Source organism: Dendrobates tinctorius, unplaced genomic scaffold (assembly GCF_039654945.1).
Source record: "Dendrobates tinctorius isolate UK_male_01 unplaced genomic scaffold, ASM3965494v1 ptg000245l, whole genome shotgun sequence".
Lineage (NCBI taxonomy): Eukaryota > Metazoa > Chordata > Amphibia > Anura > Dendrobatidae > Dendrobates > Dendrobates tinctorius.
In genome coordinates this window covers 406,767-431,910 of record NW_027361912.1, presented here as the reverse complement: position 1 = coordinate 431,910, position 25,144 = coordinate 406,767, and the positions used below count along the sequence as shown (strand labels likewise).

The 25,144-nt window shown below is 45.4% G+C and overlaps 2 protein-coding genes across 6 annotated transcripts; one reads left to right on the top strand and one right to left on the bottom strand.

Annotated features, from left to right (window-relative positions):
- Positions 1–200: 200 nt before the first annotated feature.
- LOC141060769 (protein PBDC1-like) lies at positions 201–6,149 on the bottom strand. The gene is made up of 6 exons (XM_073557122.1): positions 5,967–6,149; positions 4,266–4,331; positions 3,180–3,239; positions 2,809–2,949; positions 2,602–2,713; positions 201–561 (listed from the first exon to the last, which is right to left on the bottom strand). Exons 1-6 carry the CDS (start codon positions 6,003–6,005, stop codon positions 467–469), a joined length of 513 nt encoding a protein of 170 aa, XP_073413223.1. The 5' UTR covers positions 6,006–6,149; the 3' UTR covers positions 201–466.
- Positions 6,150–20,049: 13,900 nt separating this feature from the next.
- Positions 20,050–24,877, top strand: NPM2 (nucleophosmin/nucleoplasmin 2). 5 transcript variants are annotated; one of them, XM_073557101.1, is made up of 10 exons: positions 20,050–20,130; positions 20,466–20,535; positions 21,589–21,674; positions 21,788–21,910; positions 21,992–22,085; positions 23,370–23,506; positions 23,796–23,830; positions 24,302–24,332; positions 24,551–24,591; positions 24,683–24,877. In XM_073557101.1, exons 2-10 carry the CDS (start codon positions 20,478–20,480, stop codon positions 24,840–24,842), a joined length of 765 nt encoding a protein of 254 aa, XP_073413202.1. In that variant the 5' UTR covers positions 20,050–20,130; positions 20,466–20,477; the 3' UTR covers positions 24,843–24,877. The 5 variants fall into 5 exon arrangements, with proteins under 5 accessions (XP_073413202.1, XP_073413204.1, XP_073413206.1 ...); XM_073557103.1 differs by having other exon boundaries at positions 20,051–20,130; positions 23,799–23,830; XM_073557105.1 differs by having other exon boundaries at positions 20,052–20,130; positions 23,799–23,830; positions 24,551–24,603.
- The last annotated feature ends 267 nt before the right edge of the window (positions 24,878–25,144 follow it).

The following is a 25,144-nucleotide window of genomic DNA, read 5'->3' as shown; positions in this document are numbered from 1 at the left end:
GCAGAATAGTGACAACTCACTTGATGACATGTGTCTTCTAAAAACGATGTCATATTTTGGAGGGGTTTTTTTTTCCTAGGGGAGAGGTATGTCTGAATAAATAATGTTTGTTGTGAAAGTTAAACTTGCCATAAAATAATTCTTCCAGTTGTGGAGATGTGTCCAGGAGCGGGACAACTATGAAGACGAGCAAACCGATGGGAAGTTTGTAAATATACATGCAATTTATTAAAATTAAAAAAAAAAACCCAGGTGTCCAAATACTCAGATGGCATTTTGTGAAGCGGTTTTAAAGTCTGTGGTGGCAGCAATGAAGTTTGGGTATTTTACTGTTTGCCAAATGAGTGTATAGTGGAAACTGCGAGAAAAAAAAAAATAAAATCAGGATTGGTGACTGGTACTGTCGTACAGGATCCGAGGGCCGGCTCCACTGGCTTGTCTGATGGCGGCACTGTCCTTCTGGCTGTCATTTTCCATCTCTTTTATGTCTGTTGTAAATGACGTCATTACATCCTTCTCTGTTACGTGCAATTTCAATAGCAAAAAATTGGATTCTGGTGGCTGAGAAAAAAAAAAAAGGATTTTTTTGGGACTCGATGTAAAATGTTTTTCTTGCAGCCATGGTAGTATGCGGCTATCACCAGGGATTACAACCTAAAGAAATAGTTGGCTTCTCCTCATCACCAAGCTCCTGACCCGTGTCTGCCTCCTGCATGACACTAATCTGAGTAGCTTGGTGCCAGGAGTGTAGCCTTGCTGAGAAGGAGGCAGCGTACATCCATTGTTTCCTGTGTCTCCCAATGAAGACCCCGAGAATATAGTGGGGGGAAGTGAGAAATCCCATATATTACCGACTAATGAAATGCTCAGTAATTATCTCTATAGCTGTTATTTCTACTAGGACACTCACATCATGTACAGAAGATAAAAAGCCTGAATGATTTTACTTGAATGATGCCTTTGGTTATGGCTGCAATCACATGTCTATGATCTCCAGACCGGTCACCTTTCCCGAACTCCACAGCCTCGTAGCTGTTGGTATTCAAGCTGGGAGATCAGTGGCCGTACGCGGACTATAAAATGACATATTGTACCCTAGAAGTGATGCTCTATGGGAGAACACCTAAAGATTACTTACCTGTTTATGTCCCTGCCGCTTCACCGCCAGCATTTATTTACATCCCAGCTTTAGTGACATCCATAGCACGTGACCGCTGCAGCCAACCACTGGCCTCAGCAGTCTACCTGCCTACAGCAGTCATGTGCTATCAGTGCAATGTCATCACTGGTTTTAAGCAGGTAGGTAATGATTATATTATAGGTAGTGGATTGATTAATGGGACTCGCATTCAGGTCAGGGATACCTGACAGCTAGACAGGAGGCCCACCATTCCCTTACCTTCTGGAGTGGCACTTAGGGCATCCGCAACTTCCATCTGTGCCATCTGACGCATAGGTGATAATCACGCCAGCACTGGCCATTCAAACGCCACGCCAGACTGGGGGCCTCCCATATAGCCGCCAGGTATCCCTGACCTGGATGCTGGGCCGGAGTCCCAAAAATCGATCCACTCATCTCTACTTGTTATATTAAAGCAATACCTGCCTATCAACCAATTTTGACTGATAACAGACAACTAGGGATGAGCGAACGTATTCGGATAAGGTGTTATCTGAGCATGCTCGGGTGCTAACAGAGTGTCTTCGTTGTGCTCGAAACATGTTCGAGTCCCTGCGGCTGCATGTTTAGCGGATGTTCAACAGCCACAACACATGCATGGTAAGGCTGTTTGTGTTGAGGCTGTCGAACAGCCGCTAAACATGCAGCCGTGGGGACACTAACATACTATTCGAGCGCGCTGGACACTCGGTAAGGCTTGGTTCACATTATGTTAAGCAGCCCGTTCAACGCATAGCGTTCACAGGCTGCGTTAACAGTAGAGCATAACGCAATCGCGTTATGCTATACCCGCTAGCGCAGATGATTCATCTGTGCTAGCGGTGACTGAGCCTCAGACGCTGCAGCCCGCGTCCAAGGCCGTCACTGAATGACGGTACGTCGCGAATGCGTGCCGCTTTACGGCATGTGTCGCGATGCGCCCAACAATGGGGCTGAATGGCAGCGTTAACGGACTGTGTTACGCAGCGTTATACCGTGGTGTAACGCAGTCTGTCTAACGGACTGCCTAACGTAATGTGAACCTAGCCTTAGCACCCGAGCATGCTCAGATAACACCTTATCCAAATACGTTTGCTCATCACTAGTATCGACCTGTCTCCTGAAACATAAGTACTGCAGAATAAGGTAGACGGATGCTCATTATAGACCCCCACTTAAGAGTTTTTCCTATCATCATGGATGGCTATTGTCAGATGGTCATTGTAAAAGCAAGCACTTTTTCCCATTTTATTGCTTATTTAAAGTTTCAGCTGTTCTTGAGATAAAAAGCAGTAAATAGGAAAATTTCTTGTATTTGCAAGCATGATCCATCCCTGAAGATAGGAATATTCCTACAACATGCTGACTTTTCAGTATACACTATTGTCCTGGTGTAATGTCAGTATCTGGGAGGTGTACGCCGCTGTTTCCTAGACACTTACAGAAGATGGTATTCTCCTCCGTATACTCCTGGCTGCTATCCAGCCTTAACAAGGTCCCATAGTTAAAATCTTCCACTTGATTCTCAAACTGCATACAGAATGGCCGCCATTTCTGTGGAAGTTATAATACACGGTCATTATCATGCAAGAAAGAAAAAAAAAACAACCCCCATGGCAGAGGTGGGAGCTCCTCAGTTACTAATTTACCTCTTTGGCTGCAGGAGACTTCAGATCTTCGGGGTCGATGACGTCAATACGCAGATTGGGAAATTCTGATCGGAACGTTGTGTAGATCCCGTCATCTAAACGGGTCAGTTTCAAGAGGCGAGGGTCAACGGAGGATATAAGCTGGGGGCGACAATGTAAGAGCATGACTACTGACCTGGGATTATGGCTATTGCTTCATTAACATTCATTTCATGCCACAAGCGGGAATTAACCCTCATTAAGAAAAAAAAAAAGGGATATCCAGGACTTTTTGAAAAAAATGGGCCCAAGCCCAAACAGGAGGTAGTTGCTATATACCTGGACGTTATGCCTGGCCAACTTTTCGCTAGGGACGTGACTGCCTGACTTACATTGAAGTAAACCTCTGCGTGCTGATACGCCTTCATGGCCCAGACCATCTCCACGTTGGGCTGCAAAATAAAAGGTATTATTTATAGAGCCCCAGCTTTTTCTGGGCCACTTGCAGTAACTCATTGTTCATGGGTAGACTACATGGACTTTTTTTTTTCCAATAGTTCTACATATCCGTTTGGTGGTCACACGTTAAGGTATCAATCCGGGCACAGGGCCAGCAACTAATTAAAGAGAACAGTCATGTAGAATAACAAAAATCGTTATTATCCACAGGTCCAGCACTAGCTCTCCACCGCCGCTCATGTCTCTGTGTTATGGCTGCAGTGATGGTGCCACAGCAATAGCTCACATCACCGCTGCGACGTATCGCTGTGTTCAGCGGCCTTACTAAGGATGTATATTGAAGGGGTTGTCCAGCCCTAGGCTGCATTGTGCGCTGTGATGATTCTCCGTGACCACAAGTATGTGATTTTCATACGTGCAGACTAGACGTGCCCATTGAGCGAGGCTGGACATGTCTAGTCGGGATGTGACCGGGTGTATGCAAATTGATTACTTGCGGTCACGTGACCGCCAGCTTCTGATGCCAGCACCAAAAAATCCTAACAGGCAATGTGAGCCCTGTAAAGGATTCACAAGTCTCCAGTCACATAAAGTGACTGGAGACTTGTACCTGAGGCCAGATAACCTACTTAACACGTCCTATCTAGTGATGAGCGAACATGCTTGGGTAAGGTGTTATTGGACCATGCGCTGGTGCTAACAGAGTGACTTCGGTGTGCTCGAATAATATTTTCGAGTCCTCGCAGTTGCATGTCTTGCGAGTGTTCGACAGCCACAATACATGCAGGGATTGTCTAACAAACAGGCCTACCACGCATGGGTTGTGGCTGTCGAACAGCCGCGAGAACTAGAAAATAATTTCAGCATGCAGAAGACACTCGGTAGCACCCGAGTGTGTTCAGATAACACCTTGTCCCAGCACGTTCACTCATCACTAGTCCCACCCAACAAAAAAGTAAGACCATGATAAACTAGTGAATCCGTCGCCTATACAGAAGTGTGTCCTGATTACTACACACATCATTGCCGTAAGATTCTGCAGGAAGAGACAGCGCCTCCGCCACGGACATAGCTTCTGCTGCTCCCTGGAAAACAAAAGGAAAAAAAAAAAAAAAGACTTGTAAGATACTTTCCAAATGTTGGTCATTTTTATTATGTACATTCCAGATCACACACCAGGGTAAGTCTGCAGCGCCTCCGCCCCGTGTGAACACACACTTGTCATTCCACATATCCAGAGAGAAACTTTCAGCTACACCATTAATTATAAGCGCAGCCCAAATTCTAAGAGACGCCAACCGGGCGCATTTTTTGTGACGTTCCATATTATATCAAATGAGGCATCTGTTAACATTTTTCCATGCTATTTCAAGCATATACTGTTTTTCTAGACTGCTTTTGAGATTTTTTTTTGCGTTTTCCAGACTTTTTTTTTTTTTTTATCAGTCAGCAAATAAACCGCTAGCGGTATTGTTAATTTTCTTTTTATTAAAAAATGCTGAGGGAACTCTCATAAAAGAAGCCTTTCAGCCATGCCATTGACTTGTACTGTAAAGTATCAAGCATCTTCAATTAGGGGAACACCTGAACAGCGGTCGGGGCGCTTCTGTTAGACGCTTGGGGTCTTTGAAAGCCTGAACACATGAACAGCAAGGTCGTTTCCCCATTTAAATGCCTAGGAAGATTGTATTGATTGTTTTGTTACAGCCATTTTGTTTTCTTAAGCTAGCCAGATGTAAAAATGTGAAAAAGCAGAGCGTGACAGCGCGGCCCGCAGAGCGTGTGAGCGTAGAGTGTGAACACGCGGCCCGGAGAGAGTGACAGCGCGGCCCACAGAGCGTGTGAGCGTAGAGTGTGAACACGCGGCCCGGAGAGAGTGACAGCGCGGCCCACAGAGCGTGTGAGCGTAGAGTGTGAAGGTGCGGCACGGAGAGCGTCGCAGAGCGCGACAGCGCGGCCCAGAGCGCATGAGTGTGTGGGAGCGGCCCGTACAGCGTGAGTGCAGCCTGCAAATCATGACAGCGCGGCTCGCAAAGCGTGTGAGCGCGACCCACAGACAGAGCGTGACAGCACAGCCCGGAGAGCGTCGCAGAGCGCGACAGCGCGGCCTGCAGAGCGTGTGAGCGTAGAGTGTGAACGCGCGGCCCAGAGAGCATCGCAGAGCGCGACAGCGCGGCCCAGAGCTCATGAGTGTGAGAGTGCGGCCTGCAAATCATGACATCGCGGCTCGCAAAGCGTGTGAGCGCGACCCAAAGCACTCCGTCCAGGAGCGCGGCTTCGTACAAGGCCAAAAATCAACCTCTCATTGTGATCAGAGGGTTTTATTTGTTGGATCCATGAAATAAATCCTAGATAAATGATACGTTGTGGCACCTTTTATTATCTGAACCATATGGCAGCACTCTGCCCCATCGTGGCGCTATACAGAGGAGACAGCACCCAACGCAGATTCCTGGGGTATCTTTCAGCATTTTTGCTTCCCACAGAAAATTATGGCAGCGATACAGCACAGACAGACAGTGTAAATCCTCTGCTCCTGTTCATTTCTATAGGGTTCACTTCTAGGGTACAACAAGTCTCAGCATAGCACTGGAGGAACACGTGTTCCTGATCCCCCCAGTATAGCTCCGGTACAGCTATGACACACGCCACAGTGATGCCTCTGCAGAGACGCCAGGCTATGGGAACAAATGACCATGACAAAAGTTATACATTCTCACCAGTGAGCTCAAGCCACCCAGTTCTCCCGGAGCCGCCATATTGGTACACTTTCTCTGCCCTTTCCGCTCTCACCCGGAAGTGATTCTCTTCTCATTGCGCTGAAGCCTGTTCCGCCATCGATACTCTTCCATGCGTAGTGCGCATGCGCAGAGGTAGCTCACTGGCAGGCTCGACGCTGGCAACTTGTGACCATTGGCCTAGCCAATGATAGTCCAAGCAATTGAGCGGTTGCTGTGGAAACCAGGGCAGTTTTTCTTTCTAGAGGGGGGGCGGTCACGTGATGAGGAGCGGGGGTTTCCCGCCTTTTACCTCGCACGGCGCATTGTGATTGACGCTTAAACTGAGGCAACGATGAAACATGAATAGCGCTATTTCAGAGGCAATGTTTTACAAGCACCATCTATGGCCTCGTCCACACGGATTTTTTTTTGCGTTTTTCTGTGCATTTTTTTTAAACCTGTGTGAAAAATAAATTCATTTTACAAGATTTTCGAGGCTTTTTAGCTATTTTTTAAATTCTGTCCATACATGAATCACACCTGGAGTCTCATTCTGTGAATAAAAACATTTGTTTTCTCGGCGAATGAAAAAATCCCACCGTTCAATGTAGAGAGCATTATGATTCCTACATGGGTAACTCAATATGAAATTTTTAAAAAAATACTAAAATTTCTGTTTCTTCATCTTCACCACCTTACGCTCTAAAAGCAGGATGCAGCCTTAGCTGCTTCTTCCGGAGAAATTCTGAGGCATTTTTTTTTCTGCACGTTTTTGTGCTTGAAAAGTGCCACATTTTTCAGTCGCGTCCATATTGCATAATTTTTTCCCTATTTTTTTTTCTACATTTGGTGATTTTTGTTTTTTTTTTCAAGATGCAGACTATTAATTATTTCGGCATATCTATATGTCCAAAGTTAATAAAGTAATTTTAAGGGTTTATACTCCTCTGGTTATTTGTTAACCATTTTTTGTTTGAAAAAACTGTGCTAAAAATGAAATATTTTGTGTTTCTTTGTGCAGCAGAAAAAATGCACCAAACGCTTATTGTTGCTCATTCAGACGTTTGGTTTTTTTGCTATCAGTGTTTTTTATGGATACCAGTCATACCTATGATACCTATGATAGGCTATGCACGTGGGCAAAATTTTTCATGAACCGTGCGGTGCTTACATAATCATGGAAGCATGTCTGATATTGATGGGAGTGTCGGATCAAATTCAGCAATGCAAGTCCGAAATGGGTGACATTTCCAGTGCTGTCTGGTTTTCACTAAGTGCCAGATAGGAAAAGGGTTTTTTTTTTTCCTTATCCAAGAAAAATGAATGAAACTCGGACCAAACGCTGATGGTAAAAACCGACACTTGAAACAAACTGTGAAAATTAAAAAAAAAATACTGTTGAAACGCGAACTGATTCCTTCATGCGAGAAAATCACTGACGTATGAGTGAGCCCTCAGGCCGGCGTCACACTAGAGAGGAATACGGACGAGTGAGAGGCGATAAAAAAATACATTGCCCACAGACCAATGATTCTTTATGGGGCAGCTCCCATCAGCCGTATTTTTCTCGCGTATTTTCTACGGTCCGTGCCAATCGCAGCATACTGCGACTGTCAGCGTATTACGACTGTAGTACGCCAATGCAAGTCTATGGGTGCGCAAAAACATTCCATTACACACGGACCACACGTGTGACTTGCGAGAAATACGCCAGACTTTTCCTGGTGACAGGAAATGGGCCAATCCATCATCAGGAGCTTAGACATGCTAATTAGCTCAAAAAGCGCTCCAGACATCCAGGAAGTACGCCTCCACGAAGTACAGCATCATGGCACCCTACCAGAATCTGAATGTGGAGCTGCTAATTATTCTTGTGCATGAACGCCCGGAATTATGGGACCAACGGGATGCACATTATGCCGACCGGGCAAGAAAGGAGGCTGCATGGAGGCGCATATGTCGCAAAATGTTCCCTGATTTTGGTGATCGGCCACGTTAGAAGCAGCAGCAGCACATAAGGACGTGCACATAAATTATGTATGACAAATTACCTGCTATCCCCCAAAAAATTAACAAGTAGCCCCCCCCCCACATCCTGTGCTTCTGATATTGGGCTCTTGTGGCTTGTAAATTATTTTTGGACACACTGTTTGACCCGGAGAGAATTTTACCCTGTCCCCAAGCTCCTCATAATGCCTAGCAAAAACAGTTTAAAGAGTTGCTAATTGCCACATGAGCTACTGTGACCCTGTGCATCTGGCCTGGTTGCACCAATGCTATATGCCACGCTGGGTAGAACTCACACCCTAGTAGGCCACATGACTTTGATACTAGCTCAAAAACTTGTTTTCGGCAAATTGTAAGTTTTCATTCTTTTATATCACATTGCAGTCGAAGATGTGATGAGACGCTGGCGCAGCATCCGTGACCAGTGTCGCCGTGAGCGCCAGCAGCGGGCAAGAAGTGGTTCAGGGGTCCACCCAAAGAGGAAATATGTTTATTTCTACCGCCTCTCGTTCCTCGCTCCAATTATGGATCTCAGACCGTAAGTATAACAAAAACACCACATGACACAAATGCCTTATAGGGCCCGATCAAAAATTTCCTTTTTCTACATTTTATATTTAATCACAGAACTCAGTCTCTAACATCACTGAAAGGGAGACAGGGTCTGAATCAGAGGCCATCATCGATCCTGTAGGTGGAGGGGTTGAGGTGTCTGGCCCATCTTGTGACCTTCCAAGGAGCCAGGCCCAAGTCACTTCTCCAGCTCGACCTCATCCTGCCCTAGAACCTGGGCCGCCACCAGAAACACCACCACCAGGAACAGAGCCACAACAAGGACCGTCAGCTGCATCACCACCCAACATCCAGGATGAACAGGGCAACAGCAGCAGCCCAACTGTTCGGCTAGAGGGCTCCCCCAGCCTGCTGTGCCATCCAGGCAACATAGACAAAGGCACCATATCCCTACCACTGATACCACGACCAATGTGGATACAGGGGACCAAAATTCTCGTAACAGAGTTGCCACTGATGATGGGGAGGAGGAGTACTCACGCAGCCTTACCCATTATCTTCTCTCCCTTCCCCATGAGGTGCGGCTACGTGTGCGAGGATCCATGCAGATCCTAATTGATGCAAGCACACCCCCCAATACCCCTTATGAGCTGTTTGAGTTTCTGGAGAGGTGTCAGCTGTCACCCAGGAATCTCATGCGTCAACCCACACCCCCAAGTGCTTGCTCAATCAGGGTCTGAGGATCCTCCTACACCTCATACCCTTCCCCCCCTACCCAACATTGGCAACATCATTCCCAAATGTCAGGTTATAACCCAGCACACCAATATGGCCACTTGCTCCCAACCAATGTTGGAGGCTGGTCCCAATCTGGTTGGGAACGACATGGCCATTTTGGTGGTTTAGACTCACGGCCCTACCAGCCTCAACAGGAGAGTCGTCTCCAATATAGTGCCCAGTTTCCACCTCAAGCCCATGAGCCGGCCTACTACCTCCATCATGGGCAAGAGTATGCCCCCACACAGGCCGAGGGCCAAGGTGGCCACACTAGCCATTAGGCAACACAGGCTGGGCTGCCGCCTTCTCCCTCCCCTACATACTACAATTAATAACTTTGTGTGTGTTTTTGTGGTTAAATGCTGTATTGTAACATTATAAAAATTTGTTTGTGTGCTAAGGCCAATTCTGGCCATTTTGCTAAATAACAAAAGGCTTCGCAAGGCCTTTAAAAAAAAGGATACATAAAAAGTTTTAACTTTCAATTGTTGTTGTCTTTATCAATGATGCACTTACATCACGACATGCTGCCATATGCTTACACATTGATTTATAAACAGAGAACTGACATAAGGGGTTGTAATATATATATAGTTTCCCAAAGCCCAAAAACAAACATTTACAACATAGACACAGCATGCTCTTGCCAAGAAGTTTCCCCCTCAGGTGACATATTAATTTGTGAAAATATCACACACTTTGAGCCCAGACAGCGGTCTACGTTGAGGGTTGATAGGTGGTCTCGCCCTACGTACATTGTCTGACCCACGCACAACACCAGCAGAGGAGGAACAATCATGTATCCTGGTGAAGTTATGGCCAACGCCACATGCTTTATTTACTTCATTTACATTTTGTTCACTCAGCTGAATGGCAGACTGGAGGACCCACCATTTTGGTCAATGAATGCCAAAGGAACACTCCACCAGTCGCCGAGCACGTGATAGGCGCAAGTTACAAATTCAGCGCCAATAGTCCAGGTTGCGCCGGGGATATAGCCTCATGACGTTGCGCGTTAACTGAAACTCCTCATCTGGCACAAGGACATAAGGGACAGATTCGTGAGTGGATCCTGGTAGCTGGAGTGGTGGTGGTAGATCCAACTGGTTGTTGCGTAGCCGCCGACCCATAATGGAAGTATTGAAGACTCTAGAGTCTCCCGTCCTTCCATAGGCCCCAATGTCAACAATTATAAACTTGTATTGAGGGTCGGCCAGAGCCAACAATACAACAGAAAAGTGTTGTTTATAATTGAAGAATTGGGAGCCAGAGTTCGGCGGCTTAGGCTACTTTCACACATCAGGTTTTCGGCGTCAGGCGCGATCCGGCGTCGTGCCGGAACGCCGGATCCGGCAAATGTTTTGTAAAACCGGATGTGACGGATCCGGTTTTCTGCCGGATCCGTCTTTTTCTTGACAGACAAAACCGGATCTGTCTCATCCGGTTCATCCGTTTTTCGACGGATTACGCCGGATCCGGTTTTTAAAATTGACCCTTGTGGCCTTCCGAACGGGATTGGCTACTGGAAAACTATATATAGCATGTTCCTACAGCCTTTCTTTGACAGGTTGTAGAGGAGAAAGTGCAGGTTGGAGAGAAGAGCAAGTTACTGGCGAAGATGGATGTTGTCATTGGAAATATTTTGAAGAATTTGGCGGATTTTATAGCGGAGGCGAATCGTTTGAGGGTGATTGTTCTGGAGAAGGAGAGAGCGAGACAGCAGCGCATCAGGCATCGTAGACGACGTTTGTGGATCCACCCCATCACAGCCAAGAGAATGACGCGTGGGGTCTATTCTACACTCTGCATGGACCTTCGAAGAAACCAGGATAAATTTTTGGGATATGTTAGGATGAAAATGGAGAATTTTGATTACTTGGTGGAGCGCATTGCACACCTCATAAGAAAAGCGGACACCTATTGCCGCTTCTCTGTTTCACCCGCAGAGCGTCTGATGGTGACTTTAAGGTAAGCCACATTTATTGGATGTGATCGCATCAGAGCACACTTTCACTGCAATCTTGTTGGTGGTAGTTTGTATCTCCAAGTGTTATAGCTCAGTTTTGGTATGTAATGCCGTGATTTAAAACTAATTTATTGTTTTTTAATTCCCCACAGATTTCTTGCAACTGGAGAATCCCTTTCGTCACTGCATTTCCAGTACAGACTCGGGATTTCCACCATATCTGGAATTGTGAAGTACACATGCCATGCACTGTGGGACTCCTTAGCTGAAGAGTTTTTACCAGAGCCCACAACAGAGAGGTGGATTGAAATTGCTGACAAGTTTCAACAGATATGTCAGTTTCCCAACTGCTTGGGCGCTGTGGACGGGAAACATATCCGCATTGTAAAGCCAGCTGGATCGGGATCGGAATATTTCAATTACAAGAAATATTTTTCAATTGTCCTCATGGCCATCGCTGACGCGGAATACAAATTTATTGCGGTTGATATTGGGGCCTATGGCCGCTCCAATGACTCTCAAGTTTTCAAACTGTCTGCCATGGGGCGTAAACTGTATGGAAACACCTTCCAGTTCCCACCACCTAGACCGCTGCCGCAAACATCTGGTCCACCTATGCCATTTGTCTGTGTAGGGGATGAAGCCTTCCAGCTGTCAGAACACCTTTTGAAACCGTACTCTAGCAGAGGATTGTCAAGACCAAAACGCATTTTTAATTACCGCCTCACAAGAGCAAGAAGAATGGTTGAATGTACCTTTGGTATTCTGACAGCCAAATGGCGGGTCCTATTGACTGCGATCAACCTCAAGACAGAAACTGTGGACGAGGTGATCAAAGCGTGCGTGGTACTCCACAATTTTGTTATCTGCAAGGAACCCATTTCCATTGAGGACACCTCTGAAGAAACCACCTTGCAAGATTACCAAGACATTACCACTAGAAGTTCTGTGACGGTTTCAGTAATGAGGGACAATTTTGCACTATACTTTATGTCACCTCAAGGCAGAGTACACTGGCAGGATGACAGAGTGTGAAAGATTTGTGCCCTAACCAAACTTGTGTACCTTCTGTACCAACAGTATATACCTTTGCCAACCAAAGTTGGCTATCTTGTCATGGTCTTACTATTTTTAGCTTTAGGCCACAGGTGTGTACCTGGTTGTGTTTTATGCAAAGTATTTCACCTTTTAACAAAAGTTGTGTACATTGTTAGGAAATCACCAACAATAAACACAACTTTTTAGGTGAAATACTTTGCTTCAAACACAACCAGGAACACAACTGTGGCAAAAAGCTAAAATTTACCCACAGTTATATACCTAGTTTTGAATACCATTTCACCTTTTAAATACCCTGTATTTAACCTTTTTCGCCGCAGAAAGAAATGACAGACAACCAGTGTAAAATAATTTAACTTTTATTGAAAAATGTTTTTTTAGTAAACTTTTTTAAAATTTTAATAAACTTGTTTAATAAAGCTTTGAAACCATAAAACTGGTCATTTTTATTTAAATACACACATTATAAATCTGTGTAGTGTGTGGTGGAAATACTGCTGGAGGGGCTGCGGGACACTTCGACACTGGGAGTGTGGAGAGAGGACTGGGATCGTGGTGGGGAAGGAACAGTTAGAGGTGAAGGTGTGGAAAAAACTACAGAATGGGTGGACATGTGGGAAGCAGAAGAGGTGGTGGGTGGTGGAGTGGAGGGTTGGGCAGGGACTGTAGGAGCAGATGATGTTGATGGCAAGTTGTATGGTGAAGGAGTTTGGTACGGGGCAGGTTGCTGGAAGTGGGGAGATGTCTGGTACGGGGCAGGTTGCTGGAAGTGGGGAGATGTCTGGTACGGGGCAGGTTGCTGGAAGTGGGGAGATGTCTGGTACTGGGGAGGTTGCTGGTACTGGGGAGTTTGCAGGTACTGGGGAGGTTGCTGGTACTGGGGAGGTTGCTGGTACTGGGGAGGTTGCTGGTACTGGGGAGGTTGCTGGTACTGGGGAGGTTGCTGGTACTGGGGAGGTTGCTGGTGCTGGGGAGGTTGCTGGTGCTGGGGAGGTTGCTGGTGCTGGGGAGGTTGCTGGTGCTGGGGAGGTGGATGGTGCTGGGGAGGTGGATGGTGCTGGGGAGGTGGATGGTGCTGGGGAGGTGGATGGTATGTAATAGGAGGGGGAGGATGGAAAGTGGCTGGAGGGGGTGTAGATGTAATAGGAGGGGGAGGATGGAAAGTGGCTGGAGGGGGTGTAGATGTAATAGGAGGGGGAGGATGGAAAGTGGCTGGAGGGGGTGCAGGTGGAGGAACTACTGTGGTGGGAGGAGGAGGTTGGGAGGTAACTTGCTGGAGAGCAGCGTGGCATGAATGCATTACATGCATCTGCTGGGCAGGAGAGAGCGTTTCCATGCGCTCCACAACAGACCTGAAAAAGGTGTGGTTTGGCGAAGATCTTGCTTCTGAATGCATGGTTTGCAGAAGTGTCTTCACCTCCAGAATGCTGGAGTTGATCTGCTGATAGCCTGCGGAGATTTGCTCTGACAAGACTTTTAGACAGTTCTGGAAAGATGCATTCAGATGCAAGAACTCTGGCGCATAAGTCTTTTCCTGACCCCTCTGCCGCTGCCGCCCAGTACCCGCAGGTGTACTAGAGGTGGCAGGGGCAGAAGGGTGGGGTAAAGGGAAAGCGATCTCCTCACCAGCAGCTTTATGTAATGTAGGCGGCCACGATGCTCCTGTGCTGGTGGATGGGACAGATGGGTCGAATGTGTGGGAAGGCTGGGAAGGTGCAGATGTACCGGGGCGGTCGAAGTGTCCCTCGGTGCCGGTCTCCTCAGGGATCGCCTCAGAAGGGTCCAATCGTGCAGGCTCCCGAGTGCTGCTCACCGTGCTGTGGAATAAAGAGAAAAAAAAACAATTAAAATAGTGACATGGTATGGCCCTGGCTGAAAAAAAAAAGTTACATCTAAACATTTTTTTGTCACATGTGGTGTGTAATATTTACCTTCTGGTGAGCATTGTCTCCCGGAGGAACGACAGGGCTCGTGCGTACTTGTACTTGCTCCTGCGTCCTCCAGATCCACTCGGGACCCGCATCTCTTTATTGAACTCCTTCTTGAAACGATCCCTCACAGACCGCCACCGCTTCACAATTCTCTCCCCTGAAACGAGAAAGGACAAAGTGGTTAGTATACAACATCAGTGTTTCCCAAACTCCAGTCCTCATGGTCCCCAGGGGTCATGTTTTCAGGATTTCCAAAGTAAATAGAAATCCTGAACACATGATCCGTGGGGACCACGAGGACTGGAGTTCGGGAAACACTGGTTTAAATCAAGCAACCGGTACTGTATATACTTACGCTCTTTAATCTGGGCCCGAGCTTTGAGGTCCTCCCAGCGGTCCACAAGGAGCGAACAGATTTCCTCCCAGAGTCGTCGGGTAACGATCAGGTCAGCGTGGCGGCGGTCAGCCATATTCCAGAGCGGCTCCCTTTCTCTGACGAGATCGATGAGGCGGTCCACATCAATCCCTCCATCCTCACCGTCAGAGTCGGGAGCACGCTGTGAAGGCTGTTAAAGACAAAGACAAAAATAACATAATTAGCCTCCACAAAAGAAATGAAATAAAAAGTGAAAAAAAACAAAGCAAAAATATTTATACTTACACGCTGGTGACCGCCGCTTTGCTGACGCCGACGACCCTGGGAGGCACTGCGAGGACCTCTTGGCCGAGCACCAGATTGGGAAGACTAGAGAAGAAAACAAAAAATGTTATGTCTTTGGATGTAGGCATTTGTTTGCTGTGTGTGGTCTGCAGAACATTGTTTTCTATGTGTTGTGTGTAGTGTGATGTTGTGTTTCTGCGTTTGATGCAAAAAACTTACCAATTGTGAGCCCACTCCAAGTGTCTGTCCACTCCTTCCTTCTTCTTCTGGGAGCTCCTCTTCATCTTGTGATTCCTGTTTTGAAATAAAAGGCAATGAATACACATATATTACAGAGATGATGGATTTTGGAAATAAAAACTTACCGTCAAACGCTGACGATGCGAGGGAGGGCTCCCAGAAGATGTGCTGTCTTCCTCATGGCCAGACTCCATGGCTGTGGGTGGTGTTTCTGCTGCTGCCATTGCTGCTGCTGCTGCATCTATTGGGCGGCTGTTGAATAAAGAGAAACAAAGGGCCAATGAATATCTTGATATTCCATAGCCCTAGTTTGGAGGAATGGGGGGATTTGATAATTACCGTCTCTCATCTGCTGCTGGACTCCCCTCCCGTTGTTCAGCATGCTGCTCCATTTGGGGTGGTGCTGATGGTGCTGCTGCTGCAGATGTCTGCTGCCTTCTCCTGCTCCTGGTTCTTGGCTTGGGTGGCATGTTGGGTGTGGCTGAGGGTCCCATTGTCTTGCTTTTATATATGTCCTGTGGGCAGAGCTACTGAGCATGCTCAGACCAAAGAAACCGGATCCGGTCGCCGGATCCGGCACATTGCGGCGCTCATAGGCTTTCATTGTATGAAAAAGCCGGACACGCCGGATTCGGCGTGTCCGGCTTTTTCGACGGAGACAAAAAACGTTACAGTCTCCGTTTTTTCCAGACTCCGGATCGCGTCACATTGCTGGATCCGGCGAAAATCGGATGAAACGCGTGGTCATCCGGCTCGATCCGGCTCTAATGCAAGTCAATGGGGGGGAAACCGGATCCGGCATTGCATTTCGACGGATCCGGTTTTAGTCAAAAGCGCCGGATCGCGCCTGACGCCGAAAACCTGATGTGTGTAAGAGGCCTTACGCACCCGGATATGTTTGTCATCAAGGGCCCCAATACAATTAGGAAACTGGCATTCCTCCTCAAAGTCCCTTGATATCCTCAACCTGTCTTCCATCCTGGGCTGGGGCATAACGAGTTGATGTAGCCTTGACAATATTTGACTACATGTCGACCTGACTATGCCAGAAATGGTAGATCTTCCAATGAGAAAATCATGGTGGAGGGCGGCATAAGACAGGCCAGTGGACAGGAAGCTGAAAAACAACAGAAATGGAACATTTTAGAATGCACAAATTAACAAAACACCAGGTACATACATAACAAATTTGTTAGTGATTCATATCTACTAACACATATATGTTGTCGCACAATCACTACGTGATATTCAGTACATATTACACATAACATTCTGGTCTGTAAGTTTATATATATCTGGAATAAGATGAGGGCATTAAACTTAGGACAAAATAAAAAACATACTTTGGGCAACACATCATGAACATAGAGAATGTGGTTGTGTAGTACATACCGTATTGTGAGTAGAAGTCGCTCCTCTGCAGATATAGCTTTGCACATCCTTGTGTCCTGAAAGGTTATCCCAGGGTGCACTGTCTCCAAGAGTCGATCAAATGTTGCAAGGCTCATGCGACAGTATTTGTAAAATTTTTCCAGATGATCCCGCAAAGAATAGAGGGGATGAAAATTACCTTTTGTGAGTCATTGCCTCAAAAGTGGATGGGCCCACATGCGTCTCCTCCTCCTCGGATCCACAATCAGTGGGTATGGCTGGCCAAAGCGCCTGGACAAAACCCAGTTGAAGAGAACACGGTCAGTTGGAGTGAACTGAAGTGTGTCAGACATGTTTGCTATCAACCAGCAAGAAACGCACACAAGCAGAGCAACAAAATGGGCAGATTGGAGGCTGCCACCTGATGTTGAGGCATTAAATAGGGTTGGTGCTGATGATTTAAATTATGTGCTGACCTCAAAACTGTTAAATGTCCATTTTGCAAGGTTGCGAGAAAAAAAACGGTATACGGATGCCTACATGAGAAAAATACACGGCCACACCCTGACAACGGATGACGTACGGAGCACTATTTAGGGACCATTTATGCGTATTACGGACGTAAAATACAGTCCGTATTTTTCTACCTTGTGAGTGACTCCAGCCTTAGGTTTCGGTTATTGTCACACAGGGTTTTTTTAGCATGGATTTTAAAGAGTTTTAACCTCTTAACGACTGCCGATACGCCTTTTAAAGGCAGCAGATAAGGGTACTTAATTCTCAGTGCCGCTTTTTACTGTTGCTGAGAAATAAGGATATAGTGCCCCCCCCAGGGTCTGAAAATCTGGAGAACATGATCAAGGATGGTATTTACGGTGCCCTGTTACGAGATCACCGTTATTCACCGAATTACAGACATCACATAAACAAAAACTACGATTTTAAATTCATTTCTCACTCCTCTGATATGATCTAACATATCAGAGAAGAGAGAAATTAGGTACCCCGAGCCCTTCTGGTACGTAAGCCATCCCCCATTCCTTTCTGCTCTGTCCCCTGGCCCTCCGCATCATCTTCCTGGAAAAAAATGGAGGGCACATTTGCTGTGCTCCCGGCTGGGAAATAGGGAATTTTTCCTATTGGCTCCTTTTGATCACTGCGATCAAAAGAAAAAAATTAGTAAATCAAACCCCCTTTTGTAATCCCTTTAGTTATATAAAAATTATAAAACACATTTTAAATTTTTTTCCATTCTTTGCAGTTGGGGTGAAGGTTGTGTTACGGTTGGGGTTTGGGTTAGGGTTGGCGTTAGAGTTGTTTGTTTTTTTTCAAAAGTAAAGAAAAAAATGATAGCGATATGACGGCTAGTGTTGAGCGCAAGTGCTCGCTTCTTGAGTTTGCATCAGGTGGTCGGGTATGCACGGAGTATCACGAGTCCCCCCCCATGGTTTTTTTTGGCTGTCTACAGCTGCAAAAAGTGCAGGGAAGGGAGTCGCGCACCCGCGATATTAGGTGCATACACTAGCACCCAATTCAAACTGGAGTAACGAGCATTTGCGGTCAGTGCTAATGATGTCGTATTCAATAAAACAACTTAATGTTATCAAATTCTGTGTCGTACTTATGAGTTCAAAATGCTTACTATACCCCTGGATAAAATCCTTGTTTAGGCACATCAGGGGCTCTCCAAATGCGACATGGCGTTTGCTCTCGATTCCAGGCAATTTTGCCTTCAAAAAGTCAAAGGGCGCTCCTTACATTCCAAGCCCTGCCGTGCGCCCAAACAGTAGATTTCACCCACATATGGGGTATCACTATACTCAGGAGAAATTTCACAATAAATTTTGTGGTCCGTTTTCTCTTGTTACCCTTGCGAAAATAATAATGTTTGGGTCTAAAGTAATTTTTTTGAGAAAAACAGTTAAACGTTTATTTTTTTTCCACATTGTTTCAGTTCCTGTGATTTTGACACCATGAGGGGTGCAGTTTTTTTTTAGAATGGTGTCACTTTTGGGTATTTTCTGTCATATAGACCCCTAAAAGTCACTTCAAATGTGGTGTGGTACCTAAAAAAAAATGGTTTGGTTAATTTTCGTAGGAAAAATGAAAAATCGCTGATGAACTTTTAACCCTTCTAACTTCCTACTAAAAAAAATGATGTTTCATAAAATTGTGCTGATGTAAAGTAGACATGTGGGAAATGTTGTTTATTAACTATTTTGTGTGAAGTAATTCTCTGATTTAAGGGCAAAAAAATTTAGATTGAAAATTGCAACATTTTTCAAATTTTGGCCAAATTTCCATTTGTTTTGTTTTTTTCAAATATAAACGCAAGTCATATCGAACAAATTTTATCACTATCATGAAGTACAATATGTCGTGAAAAACCAGTCTCAGATTCAGTGGGATCCATTGAAGCGTTCCAGAGTTATTACCACGTAAAGTGGTCAGAATTGTAAAATATGTAGGGGTATTTGATGAACATTTTGAATTGGAGCCACTCTAAAATCCACATCAAAGAGAATCAGCAGTGTAAATCTATGGGTCAATGATAAACAACTGACAGTATTTGGATGCCATCCGGGAGCTGTCCGTTTTTCACTGACTAGTAAGCAAGGTGGTGAAAAAAACTGATGAATTTATGAAAATCACTAATAAAACTCGTTCTGCTTTTCTAGTACCTAAAAAAAACTGATGCCCAAATGAGGCCTAAGACTGCAGGAGTTTTTAATTGTACACATTTTTTCACATTTTAAAATTGATAGATTAAGACTATATTCACACGTTGTGTTTTCCCAGCGTTTATTGTCAGGGTACACTTGCCTCTTGTGCATGCTGTTAAAGTTTCATGCATAAAAAAAAACTGAGTTAACTTCATCCGGTTTTGGCACCAAAAACATAGTAAAACTTGCGTTTTTGTAGCGTTTTTGCACTACCCATTGCTTTCGATGGGTGAAAAACGCTGAAAAAAAAATCACTGAAAGGAGTGACATGCCGCATTTTGCAAAAGTGCAGCGCTTTGACAAAGCAGGAAAAAAAACCACACTGTGCGCATGAGATTTCTGAAATCTCTTAGACTTTGCTGGTACTGTGAAAAGCAGAAAATTTGCAAAAAAAGCCGCTGCAAAAACGCAACGTGTGAACATAGCCTAAAGGTGATTTTCCCAATCTGTGATTGCTGAAACCTCTAGTACTATGGACTACATGTGATATACCTGGACCTGGCTCAGTGTGTGGCTACCATCCGTGCACCGCACCTGTGATTTGTCTATCCCAGTGCAGGATATCACCTTCTGGATACTCGCTTTGGCACAGTGAACGGTTTCTCCATATACTTTGGATTTTTCAAGTTTTCGACATGGATTTTGGACCAGAATTCATTCTCCCCTCCCGGAAAGAAAAAAAAAAAGAAAAAAAAGAAAAAAAAAAGAAGAAAAAAAAAAAAAAAAGTCTGTGTGAACATACTTTAATTAATGCAAAGTGAACTTCTTTTTATGGGTTTGGCAGAAATTTGTGCAAGGCCAGAGTTAATTTATTTCATAGCAGTAATGTCTGATCAGCGTCAGGTGGCTGCCATTAGTTATATAAAGCTGCAGGTGCTGCCTGCTAGCCTCTGGTCTCTCTGTTGTAGGCCTGCAGGTTAGCTGTGGCATCAAGAGGGTATGGTCACATGGGGGTGACTGGTGGTGCATGGTCTTTATGGATTTTCTAGGTGGAAAAATTTGCGATGTATAGCACCCAAATGATCATTAAAATCTGCTCTGTGTCAGTTTATGATCAGGGTGGAATCCGCTCTGATTCTAGAACAAAGTTCTTCCTTACTCGGTGTGACTCTTGCTGTTGCAACTTTTCCACTGCAGAAAACCTGCATTTAGTTGTGGATCTATCCTATGAATTGGGGAATGCCTAAAGCTTTACTGTCTTGGAGGGTATGAAAGGTGCAATGTGACTAAAAAAATACATGTGTTCTACAGACTGCTGTAATAATGGCCTCTACAGTAAGTAACACCAGCAAGCTGGAGAAACCAGTGTCTCTCATATGGGGTAAGTGTGAAAACTTTAACACCCTTTCTTTGACCTTGCTCTTTAGGGCTTACCCTCCACTGCGTGACTTGGTTAAGTGTTATCAGACTTTAGCATGACCCTAGTGTATACATTTTTTTTTTTCCTGGTAATATGGGCCTATGTTGGAATGCAAGTTTGGACTAGCTCACCAGAGAATCCTCCAGTGGGTCCTGGTTTCTCCTTCAGGAGAGTTCATAGAGCAAACCTTGCAGTTGCTATGGGGCTCTTCAGTGGGGGAGAACGGTGGGCCCAATGTTCTTCAGTCTGACACTGTTGGAATGCCTTATCATGCTATCCATGCTTCTATGGGGGACATCCTTAACCCCATAAGGACTGGATGACTTGGCAGTCACACCTCTCAATATGGGGGAGGGGTTAAACTTGTATCATATTTTGTCAGCAGGATTTTCCATGTGTGGACCTGGCCACATGGCTAATAAGTGGATATTCACTTTAACCACTGACACCCAAGAGGGTTTTTTCTTGTCATTTCCAAAAAATATGGAAAGCTGGTAACTGTCCTTCTCACTAGCCTACAACCTCAAGCGCCCCTTCCTCCTCAGTGCATAATGACTACACGTAACTAGTGGTATAGTTCTCTTTTTTTCGTTTGTTTTTGTTTTTTTGTCTTTAGTCCTGTCAAAGATTGGAGTAATTTATGAGATCTAGTGACCCAAGTTATCAAATGTGATTGTAAGAAGTGTATGTGCAATGCGCACCGGAAGATGATTCTTGGGCCAAATTACTACTTTTTTCATGACACTGAAGTAGATGTTTACATTTTGTCTATTAAAACTTTTATACCATTTAGTGAAGTTGTAAAATCTCTGCTTTAGTATGATCCTCTTCCTATATGAAATCTGGGGGCCCATGGACCTCCTATGACAAATGGTGTCACTATTTTGGCGTGACTAAACTGAGGTTAATAGGAACAAGACATAAGGACCTATAGTCAAATATCCTTCCCTCATTACTGTGTATCAGCACTTGCCTATAATATGGCAGCACTCGGCCTTCTGCTTACCTCCGCAGGGTGTGAACTGAATGACCAGAAAAAGACCTTTGTGTTTAAAGTGTCAGATGATGACAAGAGTGAGCACCAGCTGGCCCTGAGAACTGTGAGTACTCGTGGGTTGTGTGGGTGGCCAGTCGCGTTGCTTAACTCTCAGGGGCTCTTAAAGTGTTTATGCCAATTAAGCTATATGGCCTTAATGATGACCCATTCTTTAAGGTATGTCTAGGGGACAAGGCCAAAGATGAATTTCATGTAGTAGAAATAGTCCCTCAAGCAGTGGAAGGGAGTGATGCACAACCAGTTCCCATAGCCACCCTAAAGCCATCTATTCTGCCCATGGTAAGTTGCTTATGGAGAATCCTTACAGGGATCCACTTCACCAATGTCTGTGTCTAATTATAAAATGGATCTTGGTCGCAGGCTACTATGGTGGGCATTGAGTTAACTCCTCCAATCACTTTCCGCCTGAAAGCTGGATCTGGACCTGTATATATTAGTGGTCAACATGTTGCATGTAAGTATTTCATCGTTGATCATTGTCGTCTTTCTAGCTTCTTTGGCTCGTCCAGAGGTGTAACTATAAAGGCGCAGTCATATGGCTGTAGAAACTGGCCGGCAGCTCTCCTGACCAGAGCATGACGGCTGCGTAGAAAAACATGAAGCTGTCACGCTGGGGTCGAAGAGCCGCTGGCTAGTCTGTGCAGTGAGTTTCGATCTCTCTCCAATTTATAAGACTGTCTGACTGTGCCCTAATAGTGGTAGTTACATCCTGTAGCCCAAAAGTCCATTTACCTTGCGTGAGAAGACCAAAAATAAAGATCTGCAAGAGTTGAAGCTGGTGGGCCACAATGAAAAGTCTACAGGTCGTGCCATTGAACTGGTCTATGTATATATTTTCATGATCCCAAGTTATAGTACCTCTTTCTCTTTTCTGACTGGACAGGTGATGACTTGTGATTGTTCAACTACTGGGACATCAGAGATCCTAGAATAGGGCTTTGAAACTCCCCTGATATAATGGGACAGCAATACTAAAGGGTCTTCATATCCATTAGTCTGTCAGCTGAAAGCTCATTCAACTGATGTTTCTCTATGCCCCCCATATATAGGAACACTTGGCTGAGCGCTTCTGTCTTCTATTTCGGAGCTGCTACCAGGCTCTTGTCAGTGACTTCTGGAGAACAGAAGGATCAGCTGTTGGAAATTTTGACATGCCAATCCTTCGGAACCCCCCCCCCCCCGCCCCTGACATCTGTTGAGAGGCCCCATACACACTGCACAGTCAGCTGATATCAGTGACAGGAAGAGACAAATGGACAGCACATCTGTGCCTAAAGCGGGGGGGCTTGTCTCCTCTCTGGATGTCTGCACTTGTTGTAAAGAATATATTGAACACCTACCTCTGTTCTTGCCAGTTTCTCCCAGCGGGGTGGAAGACTCCGACAATCGCCAAATTTAGGCCCAAATCGGAGTTGCGAATAGACCTTGCAGCTTCAAAGCCTTTACCCCAGAATTCTGGTGTGAAAAGCTTTGACTATGCCCATAGAAACATTAAGAAATCCCCATAAAAACCTAATTTGGAGGTCTCTGCATGGAAAGGAATGGGGCAGTTTGTCTTGCCATTCCATAAGCAAAGCCTATTCCATCCAGGTGACATGCTTCACCCACCAAAAACAAAACTCTCATGGACTCTGGTGAATGTGGGGCCTATGGATTAGTCTAAAATGTGTGCTAGAGACTTCTTGCCCCCCTAAGGCTCTTTTCACACTGTTTGACAAACACTGAAATGTGTTCCTAGTGGAAGAAGACTACACATGGGCAGAGGAAGAAGGGGAAGAGGAGGAAGAGATTGAGGAAGAAGAGGAGGAAGATCCTGAATCTCCCCCAAAAGCAGTAAAAAGGCCAGCAGCCTCTAAGAAGGGGAGCCAGGCTAAGGTAACCTGCCTTGGTACTACTGTTTGCCTAGAAATGCAAGCGCTCCTATGACTCGCTAGCCAGCATGGTGATGACTCGAAGGGTTTCTCCTCTTCAGTCTTCCAGGGCTCAATGCTCCACTGCCTCCTGCTTTTCTGGGGAGGTTAGGGTGGCCTTTCTCTTTTCTTAAGCTTTGATTGTGCCACTTGGGTGCCTTGAATGTAAAATTTAGTGATGTGAAATGATGCAAAAATGAACTGTGGGGGGGGGGGGGGATATGATCTTATTGCTAACTTTGTTTTTGTCCTAGAAGAAGAAAATGGACAAAGATGACAAGGAGGATGAGTAAGTATAGTATTATGGTGCTACAGCTTGGATCTGAATAGGGGCTGGTTGGTAAGGCTCTATTCACACTACAATGTTCTACGTGGGGTAGCACAGTGGCTCGGTGGTTAGCATTGCAGCCTTGCAGCGCTGGAGTCCTGGGTTCAAATCCCACCAAGGACAACATCTGCAAGGAGTTTGTATGTTTCCTCCCACATCCCAAAGACATACTGATAGGGAATTTAGATTGTTCTGCATGCTCCTGGCACAGACTCCAAATATATCCACCAGACTTAGTGCATTTTTTTCTCTATAGAAAAGCTTGGTTAATCTTTTCTATAACTTATTTGATGTGGGAACCTATGAGCATCCTATATGCTGAGGTATATACGGAAATCCTCCTGGCTGAGTTTGGTGTGAACAGAGCCTAACATGGTTTACTATACTGGTAAATGGTACATGTAGGAATGTGACTTTTTTTTCTTGTTTCAGAAGCTCTGAAGAAGACAGTCCAGCAAAAAAGGTATGTGTGCACTCCCTCTCATGGCTGGCATCTGTGCCAGGCAAGGCCTGGCTGAAGAGGAAATGTAGATCTGGGATAGCTGAATATTCATCTTTGCCAGTTGATCTGAGTGTGAGGGGAATAATGGCTCAATCCTTCACTTGAGCCCTGTCCTGTACTATTATCCAAGTGCGTAGAAAAGTCTTTTCTTCTTGAGTGACTATAACCGTATTTTTCAGGGTAAAGGAGCCGGACGGGGCAGAAAGCCAGCGGCTAAGAAGTGAGACACTGGGTAATGTTTAACGTGTTTTCGGTTACGATAAGGAATTCGTCCGCACTGCTGTAGGCTAACTATCCCCTCGTCTCTGCAGGTGCTGGATTCCTTTTTGTCTTGTCCATTGTATTTTACTATCCAGACCTCCATCTGGAGCAGATATCAATGTTTGCAGAACCGTCAGAGCCTCCTTCTTATGCCTTGGATGCTGGCAGGCTGGATATAGTCTTCATGTAATATTTACACCCTTCTTGTAACCTGTAAAATAAAGTCCCTTTTCTATGGGAAGAAATCTGGCTGTTCATGGAATTGATGCCTCTAAAATACAAATCTATTTGGGGTTTTTTTCGCTCTATTGTGGGCAGTGTTCCTGAAGACTCAGTCTGTGCTGGCGCCATGAAGTTTAAATTGTTGGTCTTGTCTTAGGCTATAGGCCATCAATCTCAAATCTGTGAGGCTGCAACATCCCGGAACCCCTACCGTCCTCCGCTGTTCTCAGTGGTGGCAGGGAGTGATCAGTTACAGAGCTATAGTGGCTGCAGCGTGGTACTGCTGATCC

Coding starts and splice junctions, on each gene's coding strand:
- LOC141060769 (XM_073557122.1), bottom strand. CDS start 6,005: ATGGCGGCTCCGGGAGAACTGGGTGGCTTGAGCTCACTG. Junction 2,950..3,179: donor ACGCAGAGGTTTACTTCAAT/GTAAGTCAGGCA, acceptor TGTCGCCCCCAG/CTTATATCCTCCGTTGACCC. Junction 562..2,601: donor GGAGGAGAATACCATCTTCT/GTAAGTGTCTAG, acceptor TTTTTTTCTCAG/CCACCAGAATCCAATTTTTT.
- NPM2 (XM_073557101.1), top strand. CDS start 20,478: ATGGCCTCTACAGTAAGTAACACCAGCAAGCTGGAGAAACCAGTGTCT. Junction 23,507..23,795: donor AGAAGGGGAGCCAGGCTAAG/GTAACCTGCCTT, acceptor TTTTTGTCCTAG/AAGAAGAAAATGGACAAAGA. Junction 23,831..24,301: donor AAAGATGACAAGGAGGATGA/GTAAGTATAGTA, acceptor TTCTTGTTTCAG/AAGCTCTGAAGAAGACAGTC.